At 40.7% G+C, this 20,630-nt stretch overlaps 1 protein-coding gene across 2 annotated transcripts; it reads left to right on the top strand.

Moving 5' to 3' along the window:
* The first annotated feature begins 1,562 nt into the window (after positions 1–1,562).
* CD200R1 (CD200 receptor 1) lies at positions 1,563–20,116 on the top strand. 2 transcript variants are annotated; one of them, XM_008502652.2, is made up of 6 exons: positions 1,568–1,808; positions 12,259–12,567; positions 14,959–15,216; positions 16,009–16,108; positions 18,439–18,490; positions 19,213–20,116. In XM_008502652.2, the coding sequence occupies exons 1-6, from the start codon at positions 1,739–1,741 to the stop codon at positions 19,333–19,335; spliced, it is 912 nt and encodes a 303-aa protein (XP_008500874.1). In that variant the 5' UTR covers positions 1,568–1,738; the 3' UTR covers positions 19,336–20,116. The 2 variants fall into 2 exon arrangements, with proteins under 2 accessions (XP_030311492.1, XP_008500874.1); XM_030455632.1 differs by lacking the exon at positions 16,009–16,108 and having other exon boundaries at positions 1,563–1,808; positions 19,213–19,330.
* Positions 20,117–20,630: the final 514 nt, after the last annotated feature.

Genomic DNA, 20,630 nt, shown 5'->3' on the forward strand with positions numbered 1-20,630 from the left:
ATTTAGAAGATAGTTCTCTCTCTTCCAAAGCCTCCCTTATCCTATTGCATCTTTTCATTTTTTCTCATTCATGTAGCAATTGTCTATCCCATACCCCATGTCTGAACGTTTACAACACCTTAGTTTCCTCTGTTTTTGCATCAACTTTGAACACTATTTCTTTTCCATTTGAGGCCTTATGCTGCTTACACATTGCCTACTCCTTCCTCCCGCCTGTGTCTTAATCTCTGCTTACATAAACACCTCTTCCTGCTCTCCATGCCCTTGTCTAAAATATAGCTATGATATCTATTCACAAGCGTTACTAATTCCTAGATCAACATCAAATACTCAGAAAATAAACCTGAGTGTTACTGGGTATAGTATATCAAAAACCTTAGAACAGTGTTGAAGGAGTGTCAAAACAGTAATTGAATTTAAAATACCAAGCGGGGAAAAATAGACAGAACACACAAAACTGTGGTCAATAAGATAATCCTGGAATGAAGATGATTCAGCTGTCTTATCTGATGTCCTTTATGTGGTCCTCGTTAGTCTTTTTTACTTATTTACATAGGACCTTAATTCATACTCCTGTGTTCCAATGAACACCAGTGCAGGCCATTTTTGAACACCACTCTGATCAAACCACATTTCCAGAATGTCAGATGACAGTCATCAGTACAGCTTGCAGATGTCCAAACATGGTTTGCCGTCCTAGCTTCTGAGCAGTTGAATTTCCTGCTGACTTTTTTTTTTTTTTTTTTTTTTGTATCTTTATTTCTTATGTCTCTGTCCTCAGTGGTAATTATTCTGTCCTGTAGCTTTCAACAGTGAGTCCTTTTCTCTTCTTCTGGCTCACAGAACTGTGCTGGGAAAATGCTGTGGCTTCAGAAGGGAAAAAAAAAAAAAAACTTCTCAATCTGAAATCAGTCGATCAGTAAGGAAGTTGGAAAACAGGTAGAGTGTTATTTAAAAACCCCCAAACACAATGGTGTTCTGGAAAAAAAAAAAAAAAGTTTTCCAGTGAAAGATGTGGGCCAGCTTCAATTTCTATATTGTTTCTGTTGAAAAGTATGTGAATTAGTGTTTTCTTTCCCCTCAAAACTCTGTCTTTTCCTCCAGGGTCTGGAAAGAGTTGTTGTTCAAGATGAGAACTAAAATGCCTGTTCCTATTGAAGGAGAAAAAAACAATATTTAAAATGTCACAGAGGAGACTTGAGACTGCTTAGTCTTTCTTGAGGGAGACATGAGGAGGAATTTTTGTGAAAGTAGTGACAAAGAAAAGACAAAGCAGTATCAGTAGTAGTGACAAATACGAAGAGCAAGTTTCTCTCTAGCTTCCCAAGACTAAGATTTCCCTTTTGATATTAAACGCATCCTTAAACAATCTCCTGTGCTTTTTTACCCGCTCTGAGCTGTGCTGCAGGGTTTATCTTCATTCATCAGGCTCCCGAGGAGAGCCAATGAGCAGAAGGCAGAGCTCTTCACTCTGTTTCCTCAGCGTTTGTCTTCTCAGCACAGGAAGCCTGATCCTCTCAGAAGGCAAAAGGAGGAACCCCTCCAGCTTTGAGGAACCAGTCTGCCAGGAGCACTCACAGCTAGAGGAGAGGACTGGGAAAGTGAGGAGAGAAAAACACTGAAACTGGCTGCTGAGGATGTGCTGGCAGGCAAGAAATACTCCCCGTGACCACAGCTAGGTTGGCAGTGGGATGGATGGAGTGACGGAGCTGCCTGAGCCACGAAAGCAGGAGCTGAGATGAAGGCTGCTGGGAAGACTTTGTGTGTTTTTATGTTGCTCACCATCACCAAGGTCATGGAAACAGCAGGTGAGTCCAACTAGGACAATCAGCTGTGGGGATGGAAGAAAAGGAAATATGTGCAGATACTTTATATCCAGAAAAGCTATGCATCATGATGTGACTTTCTCTAATTGCTAAGAATTATGAAGCAAAACGTGCTTCCTCAATATCCACTTCTGCTCTTTTCTTCTTAATGGTCACAAAGCTGCCAATAATTACTGCTGTGAACTTAATTGTAAGCAATTATTTAGTCACCATTAGCTAGGATTGTACCATTTGTTACAGATGAGCTTTTTACTCAGACCTCTAAATCCACATCATCAGGGAAACCAGTCCATTTGATGTATTAAAAGTATATCCAGGAAAGTGTTGGTGAACTTGAAACTTTTACAAAACTGTTTCTTCTGAAGAGAAGCTGCAGGCACTCTGCAATAGAGCAGGGCTATCTTGTGTCCTTCTGAAGAAAGACAGAAGATCACTGATGCACTGACAGTAGGAAACACTTTCTGGAATTTTGTGCTCAGGCTAGTGGGCATGGTCAGTGTCAAGAAGAGGATACGCTTTTGTGCGTGACAGTGGCACACCTAAGCCTTTCTAAACCCATCTTTTAGTTTATTTAGTTTTAATATAGTCTAGCTATGGCAGTTAATATCTCCCACATACTGTTTATTTGCACATCTAGAGCTTGTGTTCTTCCAGACACCATACAGCACTCACCAGACTTGGTAATGGAACTAGGGATTTGGGCAGAGGTTCCAGAAACCAGAACTCTTTATGTATAGAGAGAGAAGACAGATAGGTCCACAAGATCCAAATTAAACTAGGGACATCTCTGAGTACTATGTAACATGTATGTGTACATTCCTATTATGGGTAGAGAGTTAGAACTAAACTTCATAGATATGAGTTATTCCATTCCATTTGGCCAGAAAATAGAAATGGCTTCTTGGTGATACTTGAAAGCAGAACAAATGCAGTCATTGTTGACAGGGAGGGAACACCCCTCTACAATGTGTTTGGCTGATCAAGTGATGGATCAAAAATGTTTACCTCAGTGCTCCCCATTGGAAGAAAATAAAACACTTCTCAAACATTATTAAGCTTTGCATCAGTAGCCTCACAACAGGCACAGAGGAGGTAAGGAACCTGTCCTATTCTCTAGGTAAAGAACTATCTCAGAAGAATTCTGAGGAAGCTAGTCAGGGTCATACAAATAAACTACGGTAGCATGAAAGACAGTCTGTAATTTGATTATAGCTGCTCAAAAAGTAAAGGAGTGTGAACACATCACGAAACATTGAAGAAAATGAGGAAGACAAAGGAGAATTCTATCAGCAGTTCTTTACAAAAATAGACTTTGCTAGAAATATTTTAAAAATCCAATGCAAAAAAGTTTTGGGTTCCTCTGAAAAGGTAATTTGATTTTAACTTCTTAGTGAAACAATAATATTCTCCTTCAAGCAACATAGAAAAAAGATATTCAGATAAAATCTAATTTCATGCTTGAACCTCTTCCCCACCCAACCCCCTCCAAAAAAACCCACACCAAACCAAACACAAAACAACAACAACAACAAAAAAACCAACCAAACCCCTCCCCCTCCCAAAAAAAAAAAAACCCAACTGCAGCCCACATCTGATGAGCAACTTTTAGCTAACATTGCTCTTAAACTTGTTTCCTTCAATATTGGGGTGGCTGTTCTCAGCAAGATGTAGAGCCACAGAATAACTATATCAAGCTGAGCCAATGAGTGCATCCTATCATTAGCATTTTAGTGCTGTGTGAAGCTCAGAAGGAATGATGTCCACACTTCTGAAGACGAGAGCAAGCTACTGAATGAAATAAGGTCATCTGAAAACTGTTGTGTGTACCAGGCTTTATTTGAATTGTCATTTTCCTTAACATTTACGTAGCCTGTTGGTTTGTGTGGTTTGGCTAGTTTTTATAACACCAGAAGGGGCAGCTCAGAAGTAGGGGTGAGGTCACATCATGACTGTTGTATCTAGATCTGTCCCCAAGCAGAACTGGATAATATGCTACTGAAGCTGCTGGTGCATGATTTGTACCAACAATCCTTCTGTGACAATCCTTATAGTAGCATGAATGGAAAAGACTTTATTTTAAAGAAAATTTTTAAAAGAAATCTTAAGATCTTTTCAGTAAGCCTTTGAAGACTTCTTTAGTTTAACTAAGCAGACAGAACACCTTGAGCAGTGGTTTGCATAGTCCAAAAAAAAAGGATATAAGGGAGGGAAAGATCTTCCATGAGAGGTTCATGAACAGATTTAACATTTACTGTGTTGGATTGTGGCCTGCAATGTTGCCCTGCATCTTCATCAGTACCCTGTGAGAATAGTTAGGACCAAATGCTTCAGCGAGAGCTGTGGGAATCCATTGTCAGTAAGGACGTGTGATTGTCTATAGTTCATTGAGTTTTATCAGCAGTAAACCACTGAATTCAGTGGCATTGCATCGCCTCTGGAATTAGAGTGTATGAAGTGAAGAAAAAAGTAGATTTATAAAGCTGGCTAGAGTTGAAATTTACCTGTATACATAACTTTCTGGAATGCTACCTTTTCATTTATTTTCCTTCCCTATATAACTATATATATTGGCATATATATATAGTTATATAACTAATAAATTCACTAGGGTACTAGTGTTTTAATGTCTTCTTACGTTCTCTGTCCTAGTATGGTTCAGTGCTCCTGTCTCCGTTGCTTCCTGTTCTAGTGTACCATGGAATCTTGCTCAAGATACAAAAAAATTACAGCCTAAAAATTATTCTGACATACATAATTCTGTCTCTATTTCACTATTTCCATGGTGCTCATTTGGGTCTATGTGCTAGAATCATTCTGACTTCTTTCCATTCTAACCTGAATCCAAACAGCCCTTCTTATCCAACTGTGTAAGACAGAATTCTGTACTGTTAAACAAAAACTTTTTCAGCAGACCTCTAAATTCCCCAGTACAATCTTCGAAGCATGTCCTTGTGACATAAATGTTTTGCTTTGCTGGGGTTCAAACACAATATTTGAATGTGTTTAGTTTCAAAACCATGGAAACTAAGAAGGTCAGTCTTGGAAGATGACCACTTACTCCATGACTACAAAGAAGATTTTCTTTAGTTTACTGTAGAAGTACAGGCTACTTAAGGCTCACAGTTGATATATTTTGTATTTAGAGGTACAACAATTTATTAGAAAACAGTGTAGGGTATCATGATGCCTTATCTTTGTGTTGTGTAAGAAAATGATAGGAAATAAAGTGCTATGCTTAAGCTAAGAACAAAACAAGCTATGACAGATTTTAGCCATATAAAAGTGAGTTCATAAGCATGTTTTTACAGCATCACCTTACCTGCTTTCTGCAAAGTATGAAAAAGAGGGCATAAAACCTACTGTTTGCAGTCAGTGATCTATTTTTGTTTAGAAGAGCAGAAAAATGCCACTTAAGCATAAATAAACAGTATGACTTATTTTGTTCTGCTGTTCCTACACAGAGAAGGGGGGAGTCCTTTGCATTTGTTATATATGATGCCACAGTGCTACTCTGAAATAAATACTACTGAAGCCACTTTGACCTGTAGTGTAAATCCCTTTTCCCCTTCATCCATTCCAGCTCACATTCTGGATGAAGATCTACTTACTTAGCACACAAAAGTTGCTATGACAAGTTTAAAGTTAACAACCAGCCTGATGTATTCATGTGACAGCTTTTTAAACTCAGCAATTATTTATTGTCAGTTGAAGATTTGGCCAATGGTGTTTGTTCAGCAAGCTGGATAACTAATGCATCATTTAAACACCAACTAATTCCTTCACTAAAGTGTACCCATCTTTTTTTTCTATGGAGTCATGCTTATACTGAGACATACCCTGTTCATGTGAGGGTAGAAACAAAGCTCAGAAAAGACCCCTACATTACTGCCTCAAATTGCCTTCTTTTGCAGGTATTGTACCATGAAATACTTTTCCATAAAAAATCTGAGCACCAAAAAAAGCACCCTATTTATTGAAAGGTTTTAATCCTGATTGAGGCAAAATTCTCAATTCTGTTTTCCAATCTAAATTTGTAGTACTATCTGTTTTTATTGTTATTATATTTTAGGCTGTTGAATTTCAGCACACACCTACCATTCTATTCATCGAGGTCACCTGATTCTTTCTGAGTCACATTTCCATTCTTTACATTAATAATCCTACATTCTTCCAGGTGGCAACAAGTTTCCTCACACAATCCTGATACAAATGCCAATGGCATTAGTAAAATTGGTAAACAGAATTACCATTAAAATGGTCAGCTTAGAACCATTATTAGTAAGTTACCTTCATCCTGACACCTCTTTTTAACACTGCTTTTTGCTTCCTGTCCTTAATTTAGTTCTGTATGCATCAAGTATCCCTCCAGTTGTCCCTCTGTTCTTCAGTTTCATATATATAATTTTCCAGCAGATACTCCATCAAATTGCATCTCTAACTAGGTGGGTTTTAACATCTTTGCCTTCAAAATCAACTGTACTGCATCACTGCTTGAAAAGATACTGGAGAAAGCTAAAGAGAATGAAAAGATCACAGAAAAATTAAAAACTAGGAACTGGCAACTACAAAGGTATTTTCCACCTTGACTGTGAAGGCTGAAAGCTTGAGTTCATTATTAAGTTCTGTCAGTGTCCTCATCTTACAGAAACATTGAAATTTGCAAATTAAAAAAAAAAAAATCCATCCATGCTGCAGACACTTCTACTGGAAAAACAGAGGCTAAAATGACAAAGTGTATTTTTCTGGCTGTGTTTTAAGGTTGCTATTTCAGCTTGTATGAGACATCAGGAGAGAGATTCACACTGCAAGTGACACAGTGATAGGGCAGAAGAAAACTGTGTCAAAAGGAGAACAAAAGATGAATTTGACTATGAGAACAAAAGGAATTTCTGGAGATAGGAAAAAAGCCTAAATTGAACGAAATGGGCACAGGGAGTATTTTCAAGGAATAATAACTGTGGACAAAAGACTGTGAGTGAGAAACTAACACTAAGGGTATAAGTCTCTTATTGTGGCCTCTTAAACACCTCTACTCTGAAAAACCTGTGACTGCAGCTACCAAAGGCAGAGCCACAGGATCTCAGGCCAGCTAGTTCACAGACCCCTGTCATGAAAATTAGTCCAGCTACTAGTAACACAGTGGTAGTGGATTAAGGGTTGGAGTTGGTGGTCTCAGAGGTCCTTTCCAACACGGATGATTCTGTGATCCTGTGATACTTACTACTCACTAGACAGCACAGGACTGGTTTTAAGCCTGCACACTCTCCTGTGCTGTTGTGGCTACATTTTCAGTCACAAAGCTACCACATATAAAAGAAACCCTGTCAGTACTTCAGCAATCCCTGCTTTAATACAAAGCACTTCTATTTATTCAACTTTCACTTAATTCCAGAAAAGCCTGCCAAGTGTCACAGCCACTCAGTGGTTGCAGAAGAGAAAAAAAGAAATGCAGAACTCAGCCTGTTGTATCTGGCCTGTTCCAAGCATCCGGGACTGTCTTTTTGATTGTGACTTGCTATGACTCATATAATTACTCATTCTAAGATACAATTAGTCATTTGATTGTGGTGTTATCATTGTTTCAGTTTATTATACCTCCACATTTTGTATGTCACAATCTGCAGTGTGAGGGTGGATGCACCAAAGGCTGTGGTAGATTGTTACTTTAAGAAATAAAAACGCAATAGGATTGTGTCCAAGAAAGTAAAGCAGTCTCTTTATAGTGTGAAAATCTCTTTAATAGCTCAATTTTTGAAGAGGCTAAGTCTTTTTTTGAGTCATTTTGTGGCAAGAAAATGTTCTACTGTGGGTTAAAACCTGATATAAAGAATAACAGAGGCTGGAAAACTTTCTTATTTGAAAGGACCCAGAAGTGCTTTCAAGCTGTGCATCTGTCTCTGGTTTTGCAGAATGAAAATGTTAGTGGTTTCACAATAAAGTTTTCCTAGTTTTAATATCTTTCTACCTCCTTTTACTGTAAGAAAGTCTCTGAAAAACAGGAGAATTAACTAAATAAGTGACACTGAAAGGGAACAGGTGCAACTAACTATCCATAACAGCTTTCAAACACACTACATAAACCACCTTAAAAACCCCAGAGCAACCTTTTTCAATTATAATAATATCATGACAATGGTAGCCAGCACACTTTTGAAACACAAACTCCTCAACTGGGTGTGTTTTTTTCTGAGAAAGGATTGTCCATTTTGAAACATAAAGGTGGAATCTGTCAGTGCACAGGAATGTGCACTCAGTGCACTGCAGTAGGGCTTGAGAACCTCCACAGATCCGGCTTAAAACCATCCTCAGCAGTCAAGGAGAGACAATGAGGGAGGGCATAATAGAGGGATATAAAACAGGTTTGAGAATTGACCCCATGCCAACTTCATGAAATTCAGTAAGGCCAAATGCAAGGTCCCACTCTACTCTTGTGAAACTCCCACCTGGAATTCTGTGTTCAGTTCTGAAGCCTCGAACACAAGAAGGACACAGAGCTCTTGGAGTGAGTCCAGAGGAGAGTCACAAAGACGATCAGAGGGCTGGAGCACCTCTCCCATCAGGACAGGCTGACAGAGTTGCCACTGTTCATTCTGGAGAAGAGAAGGCCCTGGGGAGACCTTATGACATCCTTCCAGTACCTGAAGGGAGTACAGGAAAGCTGGGGAGGGACTTTTTACTTGCAGTGTATAGTGATAGCACAAGGGATAATGGTTATAAACTGGAAGAGGGTAGATTTAGGTTAGACATTAGAAATAAATTCTTTAGTGTGATGGTGATGAGACACTGGCAGGGGTTGTCCAGGGAAGTTGTGGCTGCCCCCTCCCTGGAAGTGTTCAATGCCAGGTTGGATGGGGCTTTAAGCAACCTGGTCTAGTGGGAGGTGTCCCTGCCCCCATGCAAAGGGGGTGGAATTATATGAGCTTGAAGGTCCCTTCCAATCCAAACCATTCTGTGATTATAGATTCTGCGCTATTATAATGAGATGAACTTCAGAAGCTAGAGTTAAATTGGAGAATCTCACCCTAAGGGCCTCCTATGTACCTCCCAGATGAGTGTCCAGAGGGAAACCTCCTCACAATAGATTTGCATCTGCAGCCAAAATAGGATGGTTCAGCTTTGAGTTCTACAGAACTCACAGAACCTGACTTGCCTATTTTATACAACATTGTGAGAGACAGCATGGACTCCTGGGCTCCAGATGCCTGCTCCTTCTGGCTAACAGAGAAACTGATTGCTGTTTTCCAGAGTCCACTCATTTGTAAATAGTAAGACTGAAAATGAGATGTTACTTACAATAAACGTGTAGATGTATGGTTCTTCATTTCATCTCTCTTGTGAGCAATGAAATAGTTAACAACACTGACATTTCGTTGCTGTTCTTTAGTTACCACTTCACTGAGATGAACTTGATACCTCTTGATACCTCCTCACATTTCTTGTTCTCTGCAGACCCACAGAGAGCGAGACCTTTACTGCACTGGTTATCACCTTCTACAGCTCCACCAAACTACCAGCTCAGCTAAGCTATAACACAGGATTTCATCTTGAGAGAAGTAGCAGTGCAACATCCTGGCTTGCTTCTGAGCCTTCATTTGAATAGAAAAAAGCTGATGTGTATGGCACACATGCCTTAGTGCGTTGGTCATAAACTAATCAGCTGCCACAGAGGAACCTTCAGCAACAGACTCTTAGCCATTTTACAGTATGAAAGCACAGAAGAGTGGTGAAATGACAGAATTAAAACCCTTGCAGCACTGTACCTTCCCTCTTGAACAGAGTGGAATATTTCTGTTGGCTGAGTCCTCCTGCAGAACAGATGCACACCCTCTAGGGTTAGTGTAATTCCCAGAGGGAAGGGAAGATTGTTTCTTTCCTCAGAGCTGCTGAGTACACAGCCAAGAGTGCAGGCTGGGACAAGCAACAAAGGAAGGTGAACAAAGCAGATGGGGAGATAGCAAAGGACTTGGTTGGAGCAAGAAGTCATGGAAGTGAAGGAGGAAGGAGCTCGGAAGAGATCATGTAGAATCTGTGCAGTCTGACAAGTCACGAAGAGCTGGTGGAGTAAAAGACACGACTAGGGGCAAGAAGCTGTTCTGTAAAGAATAAGAAAAAAAAAAGAACCTGTCCTTTTTTTTTTTTTTTTTTTTTTTTTCATGAGTATAGCTAGCAATGCTGAGCTCCCTATAGAGCTATCACTTCCTAGAATTTGGTTTATGTTCAAAGAAAAATTTTAGAGACTAGACAGCTTTTGGTATGCTCACTAGAAAGAAAAAATGAGGTCCTATCAACTTCTCAAAATGGAGATGGAAATGGAAGGAAATGCTTTGGGCCAACCAGGAAGGACAGGATAGGGATGAGGATAATTTCTATTTACAGAACTGCCTTTGTGTTGGTTGATCCCACAGCTATTTACAGATTAATTCCTGAGAATATACATTTTGGATTATTTTTAAATAAAGATAACTCTGTGGTAAAATACCACAAGTCTTGACATCTCAGTAGACTATATTTTAGACTGAAATAAGGCAAGGAAAGGCAAACACTCTTTCTTTCAGAAGCTGTTATGAAAATGGCTGACACTATTCTTTATGATTTGGAAGCTTCTCATCAAGTATTACCCAGGCTCATCCCTATTTGCTTGTGAGAGAAATGATTTTAGCTCACACAATTCAAAACCTTAAAATAGCTGAACTTGGTGCAATACTCTGTGATAAAATGAAAGCTCTCTTTTTTGCATATTCTTTCTTGGGAGAATAGGAATCATGCAACCATGCTGGAAGATTAAAGCACCACATGATTTTATTTTTAATTTTATTATGTTTATAAGGCCCCTTTCCAATCGTAGGAATGTATATGTAAGGATAGAATAAACAAGAAGGTTTTCTACTAATTAATCTGTCGCCTGGGGAAAAACTGCTTTGCCAAAAGTCTTCTAAATTAATAATAAGATACAGGGGAATTCAAAAGCCTACAGATTTATCATAAACCTAAAATTGTACTTAACTATGATTCAGCAGATTTAAAACTGACTGATGTGGCTTATCATTTGAAGTGGATGGTATCTGATTCAGTCAGAGGAAAATATGACTAAAAGACATAGCAGCAAGAATTACTTTCACTCCCTTTTTCTTTACTGTCTTGAAGCATGCGATTATAAATTCTCCATCATACTGGGGAACTTGTACATCACAGTAGCCTACTTAGGAGATACAGAGCTGACACACAAATAAAATGATACTTTTAAATATGTAAATGAACCTGTAAGTGGTTAAATAGGTACAACATCATCATTACTAAGAAACATTTGCAAACATTATCCAAAGAACCCCCAACCCCAACTGACAGGCTTTTTGAAGGAGAAATACAGGGAGCCATAAGAAAGAAAAAATAACAAAAACTAAGGGCAATCCTGAGGTCATAACTTGTCTTGAACAAACCATGAAAAGATTAAGGGAGGAGGTGTTGTGCCTGATTCCAAGCAAGAGCCATCTTTTAAAACCCAAAAGAAGAGTCACTGTCACCGAGAGAAAAAAAATACGATGGAATATATTTTCAAGCTAATGTGAAACAGAATTCAAGAACAAGGCACACTCACTATTAGAGAGTCAACACAGTTGACACACCAGCTGAGTTAAGTTTCCCCACAATCTTAGCCTCACATGCAAGAGCCACAGGGATATGGGCATATTTTACACCTTTGTTCCTGGCACAAAGGTGGGTAGGACACACATTCATGTCCCATGGGGATCACTGAAGTAAAAAAGTATAGTAACAGTGTGAATGCCTATGTACACGTTGCATACACTCATAGTGTGAATGTTTGTGTTCAAAATGATTCAGAAAATGAAAAGACACCTCTGAGATATAAGGCAAAAACCTTTGCTCCTGTGCTCAACTCCACCATCGTTATTCATGTTGTGCTTGTGTCTGAAAGATGTAGACAAGGCCTTTACCCAGAGCGCTGGATTTTGTATGAATGCAGAAGTACAAGTTTCTTGCTTCCTCGGTAGCCACAGTTCCAGAGAAGAATCATTATCCTGTGGCCAAGTGCAATAGTCACATTTCAATAATTTTAGCCTGTAACTAGAAACCCACATTAGGGGTTTCCATAACCTGCAATAGAAACACACTACTCAGGTGCTGAATTTCTTGAGACAACAGGCAAGAGTTGGGTCATCCTCTAGTATCTGTTTTATCCACTAAGATGAACCCCAGTGGGAAATTCCTTGATGCTATTGAGAGGATAGGCTGTTATAAGTGACTGGATCCATTATCCACAGCTGTAATATAAGATATCAGACAATTTGCAGATGAGCACAGACAAGGGCCTTATCCTGGCACATAACAGCACAGGTATTTCTCTGGTAAGTCCAAAGCTTTGAGTGACATCTCTGGGCACTTTCTCATACAACCTTCTCCTTCTTTCCTTCAGAGAACAAGAGTGTGCCAGTGACCATAGGTAACAGCATTGTGCTCCTCTGCAATCCCAAACCAAATGTCACCACAGTAACATGGAAAATAGGCCCCAAGGTTGGAGGCCCCTGCACCTTGGGCTACAGGGCTGATCAGAACAAGACAGACAGAACAAACTGCAGTGACAGCATGAACTGGAAATACAGACCAGACTGGGATCCTGCTCTTGAGATACGACAAGTGGGAATAGCCCATGAGGGAGAGTACACTTGTGAAGTAGCAGGACCAGATGGGTATTTCACCGACACGTACCACCTGAGTGTGCTGGGTAAGAGCCTTCATCCTCATTTTACAGTTCTCCAAATGACCATGTCTGTCCTGGACTTTACAAAACTCCTCTCCCCATGCATCTGGGAAAACATGCAGTAAGAAGAGGAGCTTGACCTTCATGAGGCTGTCATCCGTGGAAACCTCATGAAGGTCAATGAAGTCAAATGCAAGGTGCTGGGTTGGGGCAATCCCAAGCACAGATACAGGCTGGGTGGAGAATGGATTGAGAACAGCCCTGAGGAGAAGGACTTGGGGGTGTCTGTTGATGAGAAGCTCAACAGGAGCCATCAGTGTCCACTTGAAAATACCTGCTCCCCTAAAAAAACTCCTGTACCTTGGGCTACATCAAAAGACGTGTGGCCAGCAGGTCAAGGGAGTTGTTTCTCTCCCTTCACTCCATTTTCATGAGGCTCCATCTGAAATATAGTGGAGCCCCCAACACAGAAAGGATATGGAGCTCCTGGGGTCAGTCCAGATGAGGGCCACAAAGATGGTAAGAGGGCTGGATCACCTCTCTTGTGAAGACTGGAAGGACTGGGATTGCTCAGTCTGTAGAAGACAAAGTTTCAGGGCAACCTTATAGCATTCTGCCAGTAGCTGAAGGGAGTACAGGAAAGCTGGGGAGGGGCTTTTTACTTCCAGTGTGTAGTGATAGCACAAGGGATAATGGTTATAAACTGGAAGAGGGTAGATGTAGGTTAGACATTAGGAATAAGTTCTTTTTTGTGTGGGTGGTGAGACACCGGGCTGGATTGCCCAGGCAGCTTGTGGTTGCCCCCTCCCTGGAAGCGTTCAAGGCCAGGTTGGATGGGGCTTTGAGAAGCCTGGTTTAAGTGGGAAGTGTCCCTTCCCGTGCAGGGGGTTGGAACTAGGTGATCTTTAAGGTTCCTTCCAACACAAACTGTTCTATGCTTCTGTGATTCTTGCTGGGATAAAAGCTCATGCATTTCATTAACAGTAGTTCCATGCCTCCCTTCTCTTTATTTCCCAAAACTCACTTCTACTGCTCTCTTCTCCACTGTCAGTCAAAGCCAACGCACTTGAAGCAACTTCCAATATACTGAAAGGGAATTCTGCATTTGCCTCTGGTTATTCCATAGAATCAATCACAAAATCACAGCATGCTAGGGGCTGAGCAGCACCTCTGGAGATCATCTATTCCAACCCCTCTGGCAGAGCAGGTTGACTTAGAGTAGGTTGCACAGGATGGCTTCCAGGCAGGTTTTGAATGCCTCCAGACTCAGGCTCCATAACATCTCTGGGCATCTTGTGCAAGTGCTTTACTGCACTCAAAGTGAAGACATTCATCCTCATGTTTAGATGGAACTCCCTATGTTAAAGTGTGTGCCCATTTCCTCTTCTGCCACTGGGCAGCACAGAAAAAAGACTGGTCCCGTGCTCCTGACACCTGCCCTTTAGACCTTTCAAAGCATTGGTGAGATCCTCCCTCAGTCTCCTCTTTTCCAGGCTGAACAGACTCAGTTCTCTAAACATTTCCTCATAAGTTGTTGTCCTAGTCCCTAGTCCCCAAATCATCTTTGTAGCCCTTTGCTGTACCCTCTCCACTGGTCCTCTGTCCTTCGTGAACTCAGGATCCCAGAACTGGACACAGCATTCCAGATGCAACCTCAGCAGGGCAGTGCAAGGGGGAAGATAACCTCACAGCCTACTTGCCACACTCTTCTTGATGCACCCCAGGATGTCAGTGGTCTTCTTGGCCACAAGAGCACATTGCTGGCCCATGGTCATCCTGTTGTTCACCAGGAATCCCAAGTCTTTTTCCACAGAGCTGCTTTCTAGCATCTCATTCCCAAACCAATACTGGTGCATGGGATTGTTCCTCCTGAGGTGCAGTATCCTACACTTGCCCTTGTTGAACCTCATGTGGGTTCTCTCTGCCCAATTATTTAGCTTGTCCAGGTCATGCTGGATTGCAACACACCTTTCTGGTGTGGCAGCCACCCCTTCCAAGTTTTATATTATCAACAAACTTGCTGAAGGTACACTCTCTCCCTTCATCCAGGACATGGCTGAATATACTGAACAGGACTGGACCCCAGTACATTTCAGACCATGTCTACAACAGCTGCTTTAGGACCATCAGCCTTGTATTTGGGATAATTGCCTACTGCGATGTCCAGGTAGATGGACATCTTCTCCAATGGTAGATGGCTGTGGTAACTCACCTGCATGGGCGAGAGTTGTCCAGAAGGAAAAAAGAGGCAGAATTATTCTCTCTTGCGACTTTGGCCCATGTTGCTCTGATGGGATGGCACCTCCAACCTTGCTCTTCTCTTTTCGCTGTGATCATTTCGGGTAGAGAACAAAAACACCCATCCCAACTGCAGCAAACTAACTCCATGTATCCCCCCTTCTCAATGCTTTTCAGTCCCTCCCAGACTGAGCCTGTTCTGTGATGACCTCGGGAACCCCACGTGCGAGGCAGTGGCAGGGAAGCCGGCTGCCCAGATCTTCTGGGCCTCGGGGGGCAACTCCACCTCCAAGCTGGAAGGCCATGACGAAGGGACAGTGACTGTCCTCAGCAAGTTCAGAGCCTACAGCACCAGCACCAAGCTGACTAACACAACCTGCATCATGTCCCACCCAGCAGGAAACCAGAGCAAGTCCATCGATTGTTATCCCCCAGGTAACCTTCCCTCGGTGCATTTGGAGTTCAAAATCCTGGTTAGCTTCTGCCTGTGCACCATTTTGTTACTTCTAGGAAGGGAATTGGATAAAACCTATAGAAACATACAGTGAAGTCCTATATAGACAAGAGGACCACCACCAAGTGCCTTTGCCAGAAGAGCAACCAGCTTGCTTTTGTTCTGTACACTGTTTTCTAATGGTTTCTTCTGAAGACTGATATATGCAAACATGGTAATATTCTTTTGGCAGTGGAAATGTTGGAAACAGAGACAAATCAGTCATGATCTAAGTGTTAAAATAATTACTTGGAAATTGAAGATCAGCAAAGTTTTTTTAGATGCAAATGTAAAGTCACTTGCTTAAATCATGGTAAGACATGCTGCTCGTGTGGCTAGCAGAAATTAATTGATCGCTTCATTTCAATTTGGGAGTGTCACATACTGTATAAAATTTGGTTTCTGGTTTTTATTTTTTTGTTTCTTTTGAGAACTACACAGGAGTTACAGTACTGAGATATACCAAGTCCTTGAGAGAAGCTCAGTAATGTAGTAAAAAATACCCTGGAATCTGTGGGATTTATGGGATCTGCTGTTGTCCATGAAACAGACTGCATTTGTGTTTCTCAAAGAAGTTCTGTGACTGACTTTCCCTTCTGCTGAAGGGGATTATATTTATTTTATGAGCCTGCTGAAAATACGTGTATGTGCTAAAGCAGCTTTAATCTTATACTGAAATAACAAAGAAGCTGAGTGTTAAGAGGATACAACTAAGACTAACTGTTTGTGTTTAGGGAACAACGACTCTACCCTCCTTGCCTGCATCATTTCTGGTTTACTGAGCATTATCATTTTCATGGCTGTTATTTACTATTTTAAGCTCCGTGGTGACAGGTATGTAAAGTAGGGTGCTGAGGAAAGATTATCTGGTGCTACAAGAAGTCTTTAAGTGCTATTTGTGTCTTGAAATCAAAACTGCTATGAACAGCTGAATTACCTACTTCAGATATTTCTGTACTTCAGGAACTATGCATTGCACATATCTTCACTGAACAGTTCACCAGAGTAAAATACAAATAAGCAGAAGCTGGCAGAGGATCCTCATTGCATTGCCAGGTGCACTAAAAGGAAGCTCTTCATTCTAATAGGAAACTGGAAGAATAAATCTGTTCTTCAGATACTGTTATAGTCTGTCAATGTCTTTCTTGCTTATTATCAAGGTGCTGGTTTTGCTGCCTGAGAAGTTCTGTCAAATGCTAGAGAGCTAACCAATGCTATCTTGCCATATCAACAGTGGGGACAGTACTTATGAAAAAGCTGCTTGGATGAAGCTGGACTCCATCCTCTTGAGGATTTGGTGTGGAGAAAAAACCCAACAAAACAGTCCCAAGTTCCAAAACTGTAAAACTGTTCCAACAGTTCCAAAACTGTAGAAATCATTTGTGCAAACATAACTCTCTTAGAGCACAGCGCTCCAAGGTCCAAACAGATGTTCCAGCAGAAACTCACAAATAGTGCTCTGCAGCCTCCTGTGTATTTATTTCTCTGTGTGTCTGTGCTGGGGTTCTGTCTGGGGTCATCTTTAAGATCTGTGTATTCACCCAAGGACCAGCTCTATATATAGCACTCTTGCTTATCTTACCCTGCTGTGTCAGAAGCCTTCTCCCCAGGACATCTGCATTGTTGGCTGGTTTAGTCATTGTTGCTTCCCATCTCTTGCTGGTAAAGGGCTTAGTTGTTTCCAGCTGGTACTCTGCTGAATTTGCAACTCATTAAGTATCAAATAACTTTAAAAACAAATCTCATAGTTTAATCTTTCCAGCCACACACGGTCTCCAGCTTTCTGCTTCTGTTTCATTCTCACTGTAGAATAAAGTTTACCTGAAAAGGGGGGGATTTCTTAAAAGGAACAAGAAGGAAATATCCCAGCAGCATTTCACTAGGAGAAGTCATTCAGATTTAATATATGTAGTGAAATAAGGCAACCAGGTGCCTTGCACACTACCTGGCAATTAGTGGCACCTGGTTGTCTCATTTCACTACATTTCCCTCCTCTTTTTTTTTTTTTTTTTTGTTTGTTTGTGAAGAACTCCCATTTATTACAATGGCAATTGTAATATGTTCTAGTATACACAAACACAGCAAAAATGACAATTCCTCTCTCTTTTTTATTTTTGTTGGGTTTTGTGGCTTTCTTCTTTTTGTTATTTTGGGTTCTTTTTTCATTTTTGTTTTTTTGTTTCTGCTTTTTTGCTTCTGTTCTTCTGCCACCTTGCCTTGCCTGGATCAGTGCTATTGCTACAAGAGCAGCCAATCTCTCTGCTGCCTTGCTCAGGAGTGAGCTTAGCGGGTGCTTCAAGCCTCACCTTTTATTGGCCCCCTAATCCTGCTCATGCACAGTTCATTAGGCCCACCCTAATCAGGCACAGGTGGGCTTAACACAAGCTCATGCCCACTACCTGGCAATTAGTGGCACCTGGTTGCCTCATTTCAATACATTTCTCCACCTCTTTTTTTTGGAAGCCGCCTTGCCTTTGCCTTTTGCCTTTTGCCTTTTGCCTTTTGCCTTTTGCCTTTTGCCTTTTGCCTTTTGCCTTTTGCCTTTTGCCTTTGCCTTGCCTGGATCAGTGCTATTACTCCCAGAGCAGCCAACCTCTCTGCTGGCTTCCTCAGCACTGAGCTGAGCCTCTGCTTCCCTAATCCTGCTCATGCGCAGTGGGGGCCCACCCTAATCAGGCACAGGTGAGCTTAACACAAGCTCTTGCCCACTACCTGGCAAGTAGTGGCACCTGCTTGCCTCACTTCACTACAAAAGGCTGAATTAGCACCAGTACTGAAAAACTCCGACATGTTCCCTCCTTCCTCTCATCCAGAGCTATTTCTCTACCAAAACTTTCCCCTAAGAGATGAAGAATTAGTTCAATACAAGTTCACTAACTGCAAATAGTACCTCCTTCCAGAGGACTTTGATTTTAATCCTATTCTTCCAGTTTGTGCTTAAGCTCCCACAGACATCAGAAAAGACCTCTAAAGAAAGTCAGTGTCATAATAGCAGGATCAAAAGTCAAGGAGAGAGAGACATGAGAAGGCTTTTTGGCTTTACTCTTGATGATAAGTAAAAGAAATGTTTCATGAGCATCTGATCAAATAAACTAGGCTGTAATCCAGCCAAATCTAGAATTAAAGACATAAATTCACTCTATTACTTCTTTTCTTTTTCACAGAAAATGCTACAAAACCGAACCTCCTGAAGCTGCTCCTACACATTCCCTACAGGTAAGAAGTATGGTATAAATTAGACTGTCACAAATCAGGGATCTCCAAATCAGAGCAGGTGTTACAGTGTCTTATGTATTTGCTCTTAGCTATGTCTTAGGACAAAGCATTTCTATGCAGGCAGGATGTATTACGTCTATGCTGTGAATACCTGTACATTTACAGTCAACACTAGGCTCATTCTGTCATCAAATTAGATAGGTGCTTCAGTTCTGATTTCAGAAAAGACGTAGTTCATTCTGGATATTTTTACTCTTTCTGTTCTGCTACTCCACCTCCCACTTGTTGCTGGCAGACATAGTTGCATTAATATAAAGCAATGAGCCAAGTACCAGTGTTCTTGCTGTTACACAACTTTCATTAGCATGTCTGTACACTGACGACAGAGGAATCCATCACAGTCAAAACTCTAGCGTATTATTTGCTCTTTCTCTGTAGTTAGGCCCTAATACGTTTTTTTCAAACCAAAATAAGCAGGGTAGAAGGGGAGTAAAAGGAGACAGATGAACCAATACCTCAGCTTTCCTCTCCAGATCTTTGACAGAAACAAATATATGATCTTTGGTGAAAAAACAAATGAAGGCTTTCTTCTTGAATCCGAGAAGGATAAATATGGGAGACTTATTTCCCAGCTACATTTTTCAGTCCTGATGAAAGGCTTGCAGACTCTTGCTGAAGTAAACCACTCCTTGTATTTACAGTTTTCTGTTTTGTTTTGCTAGGATGACACCATGGAAGTGGAACCTTATACTACTTATGTGCAGAAGGAAAACATAATTTACAACTCAGTGTCTGATCTGACAGTGGGGCAGAATATTCCACAAGGATTGTTGCCAGCAACATGAATTATTCAACAACACTGGACAAGGGGAACATTTTATAAAAGACCAGTTATAGAAAGAAAACTATCGGAGGACTTATTCAGATTTTGGGGCAACAGAGCTCACTAGTTTTGTTTAAAATTCTGTGCTTGCTGATGAATCTGTCTTTTTGTCCCTGTCTTGCCGCCTTCTTTGGGAAAGAAAAGAGGTTTCCTGCTATCCCTTAGGAAAACTGTCTGACCTCATGCCATACTATTTCCTGGAGAAGTTTGCATCAGTCTACTGTCTGCTCTTCTTGCCTTGGAGATCCTACTTACATCAGTCACTGCTAAGCATCACTGTGATACACTTGACAGTATGTTGCACATGTTTGGGAGATGAGAAGAGTCTTAAGTCTGAACTAAACTGGAATTCAGTCCTCACCCCCTTCTTTTTCTAAATCACAAATGACTAACTTGGTCACCTGGGTACTGATCAGCACAGAATAGCTCAAGTGGCAGAAGACAGTGGTATGAAAGATCTTTAATTCCCCAATTCTGAACATGGAAATAAGGGATGGATTTAGAAGGTCTTCCACTAAGAAAGGGACTTCAATAGCACGATTAATTTACTTTTTAGGTTCACATTCAGTATTTCCACTAATCTTGTTCTTTCTGAATTTCAGATATTGTTCTGATTACTTTTATGTATGATTCTCTGAAGACAGGGTATTCCTCTCTTTCTTAATACTGGCATTAAGATACTATAAAATAATTATGTTAGTCAAATCTGGTAAGCTACTTTTAACAGAAAGAAACCTCAAATATTTCACAAAACAAAATAAGTTCAAATATATCTTCAGTATCTGTGCAATAATGTATAAAAAAGATAAAATTCTTGCTAATTCTAGTCATATTTATTTGTATAACCTCAGCTGAAGATTTTTTCCTTCATGTGTCTAGATATTTTATTGAGAGTCTTTTAAGTATACATGAAAGTTCACTTTTTTGTATGTAAATCAGCCTAGATATCTTCCTATGCCTCAAGTTAAGGTGACTTCTCACCTTCCCAAAACAGCCTTTGGGAATAAGCCAAATAAATCATCCTTTATATACTAAGAGTTCTCAAACTCTTTTTATTGATGCCTTACTAGCTGCAGCTCATCATTCTGAACTGGCTTTACAGTAAGAGTAAAGAAATCCATTTGCAAACCCTTGTTTACTACCTCTTATTTTGGTACTTAAAATACCCCGTCTGGGTACTTGATTTGATGGTAGGATCAGAAAACTGGATTTTTCCTTTAGACAGCAGAAATGTCTTCGCCAGACATTGCTGGAGTC

Source organism: Calypte anna, chromosome 1 (genome assembly GCF_003957555.1).
Source record: "Calypte anna isolate BGI_N300 chromosome 1, bCalAnn1_v1.p, whole genome shotgun sequence".
Taxonomy (NCBI): Eukaryota; Metazoa; Chordata; class Aves; order Apodiformes; family Trochilidae; genus Calypte; species Calypte anna.

Coding starts and splice junctions, on each gene's coding strand:
- CD200R1 (XM_008502652.2), top strand. CDS start 1,739: ATGAAGGCTGCTGGGAAGACTTTGTGTGTTTTTATGTTGCTCACCATC. Junction 1,809..12,258: donor CAAGGTCATGGAAACAGCAG/GTGAGTCCAACT, acceptor TCTTTCCTTCAG/AGAACAAGAGTGTGCCAGTG. Junction 15,217..16,008: donor CATCGATTGTTATCCCCCAG/GTAACCTTCCCT, acceptor GTTTGTGTTTAG/GGAACAACGACTCTACCCTC.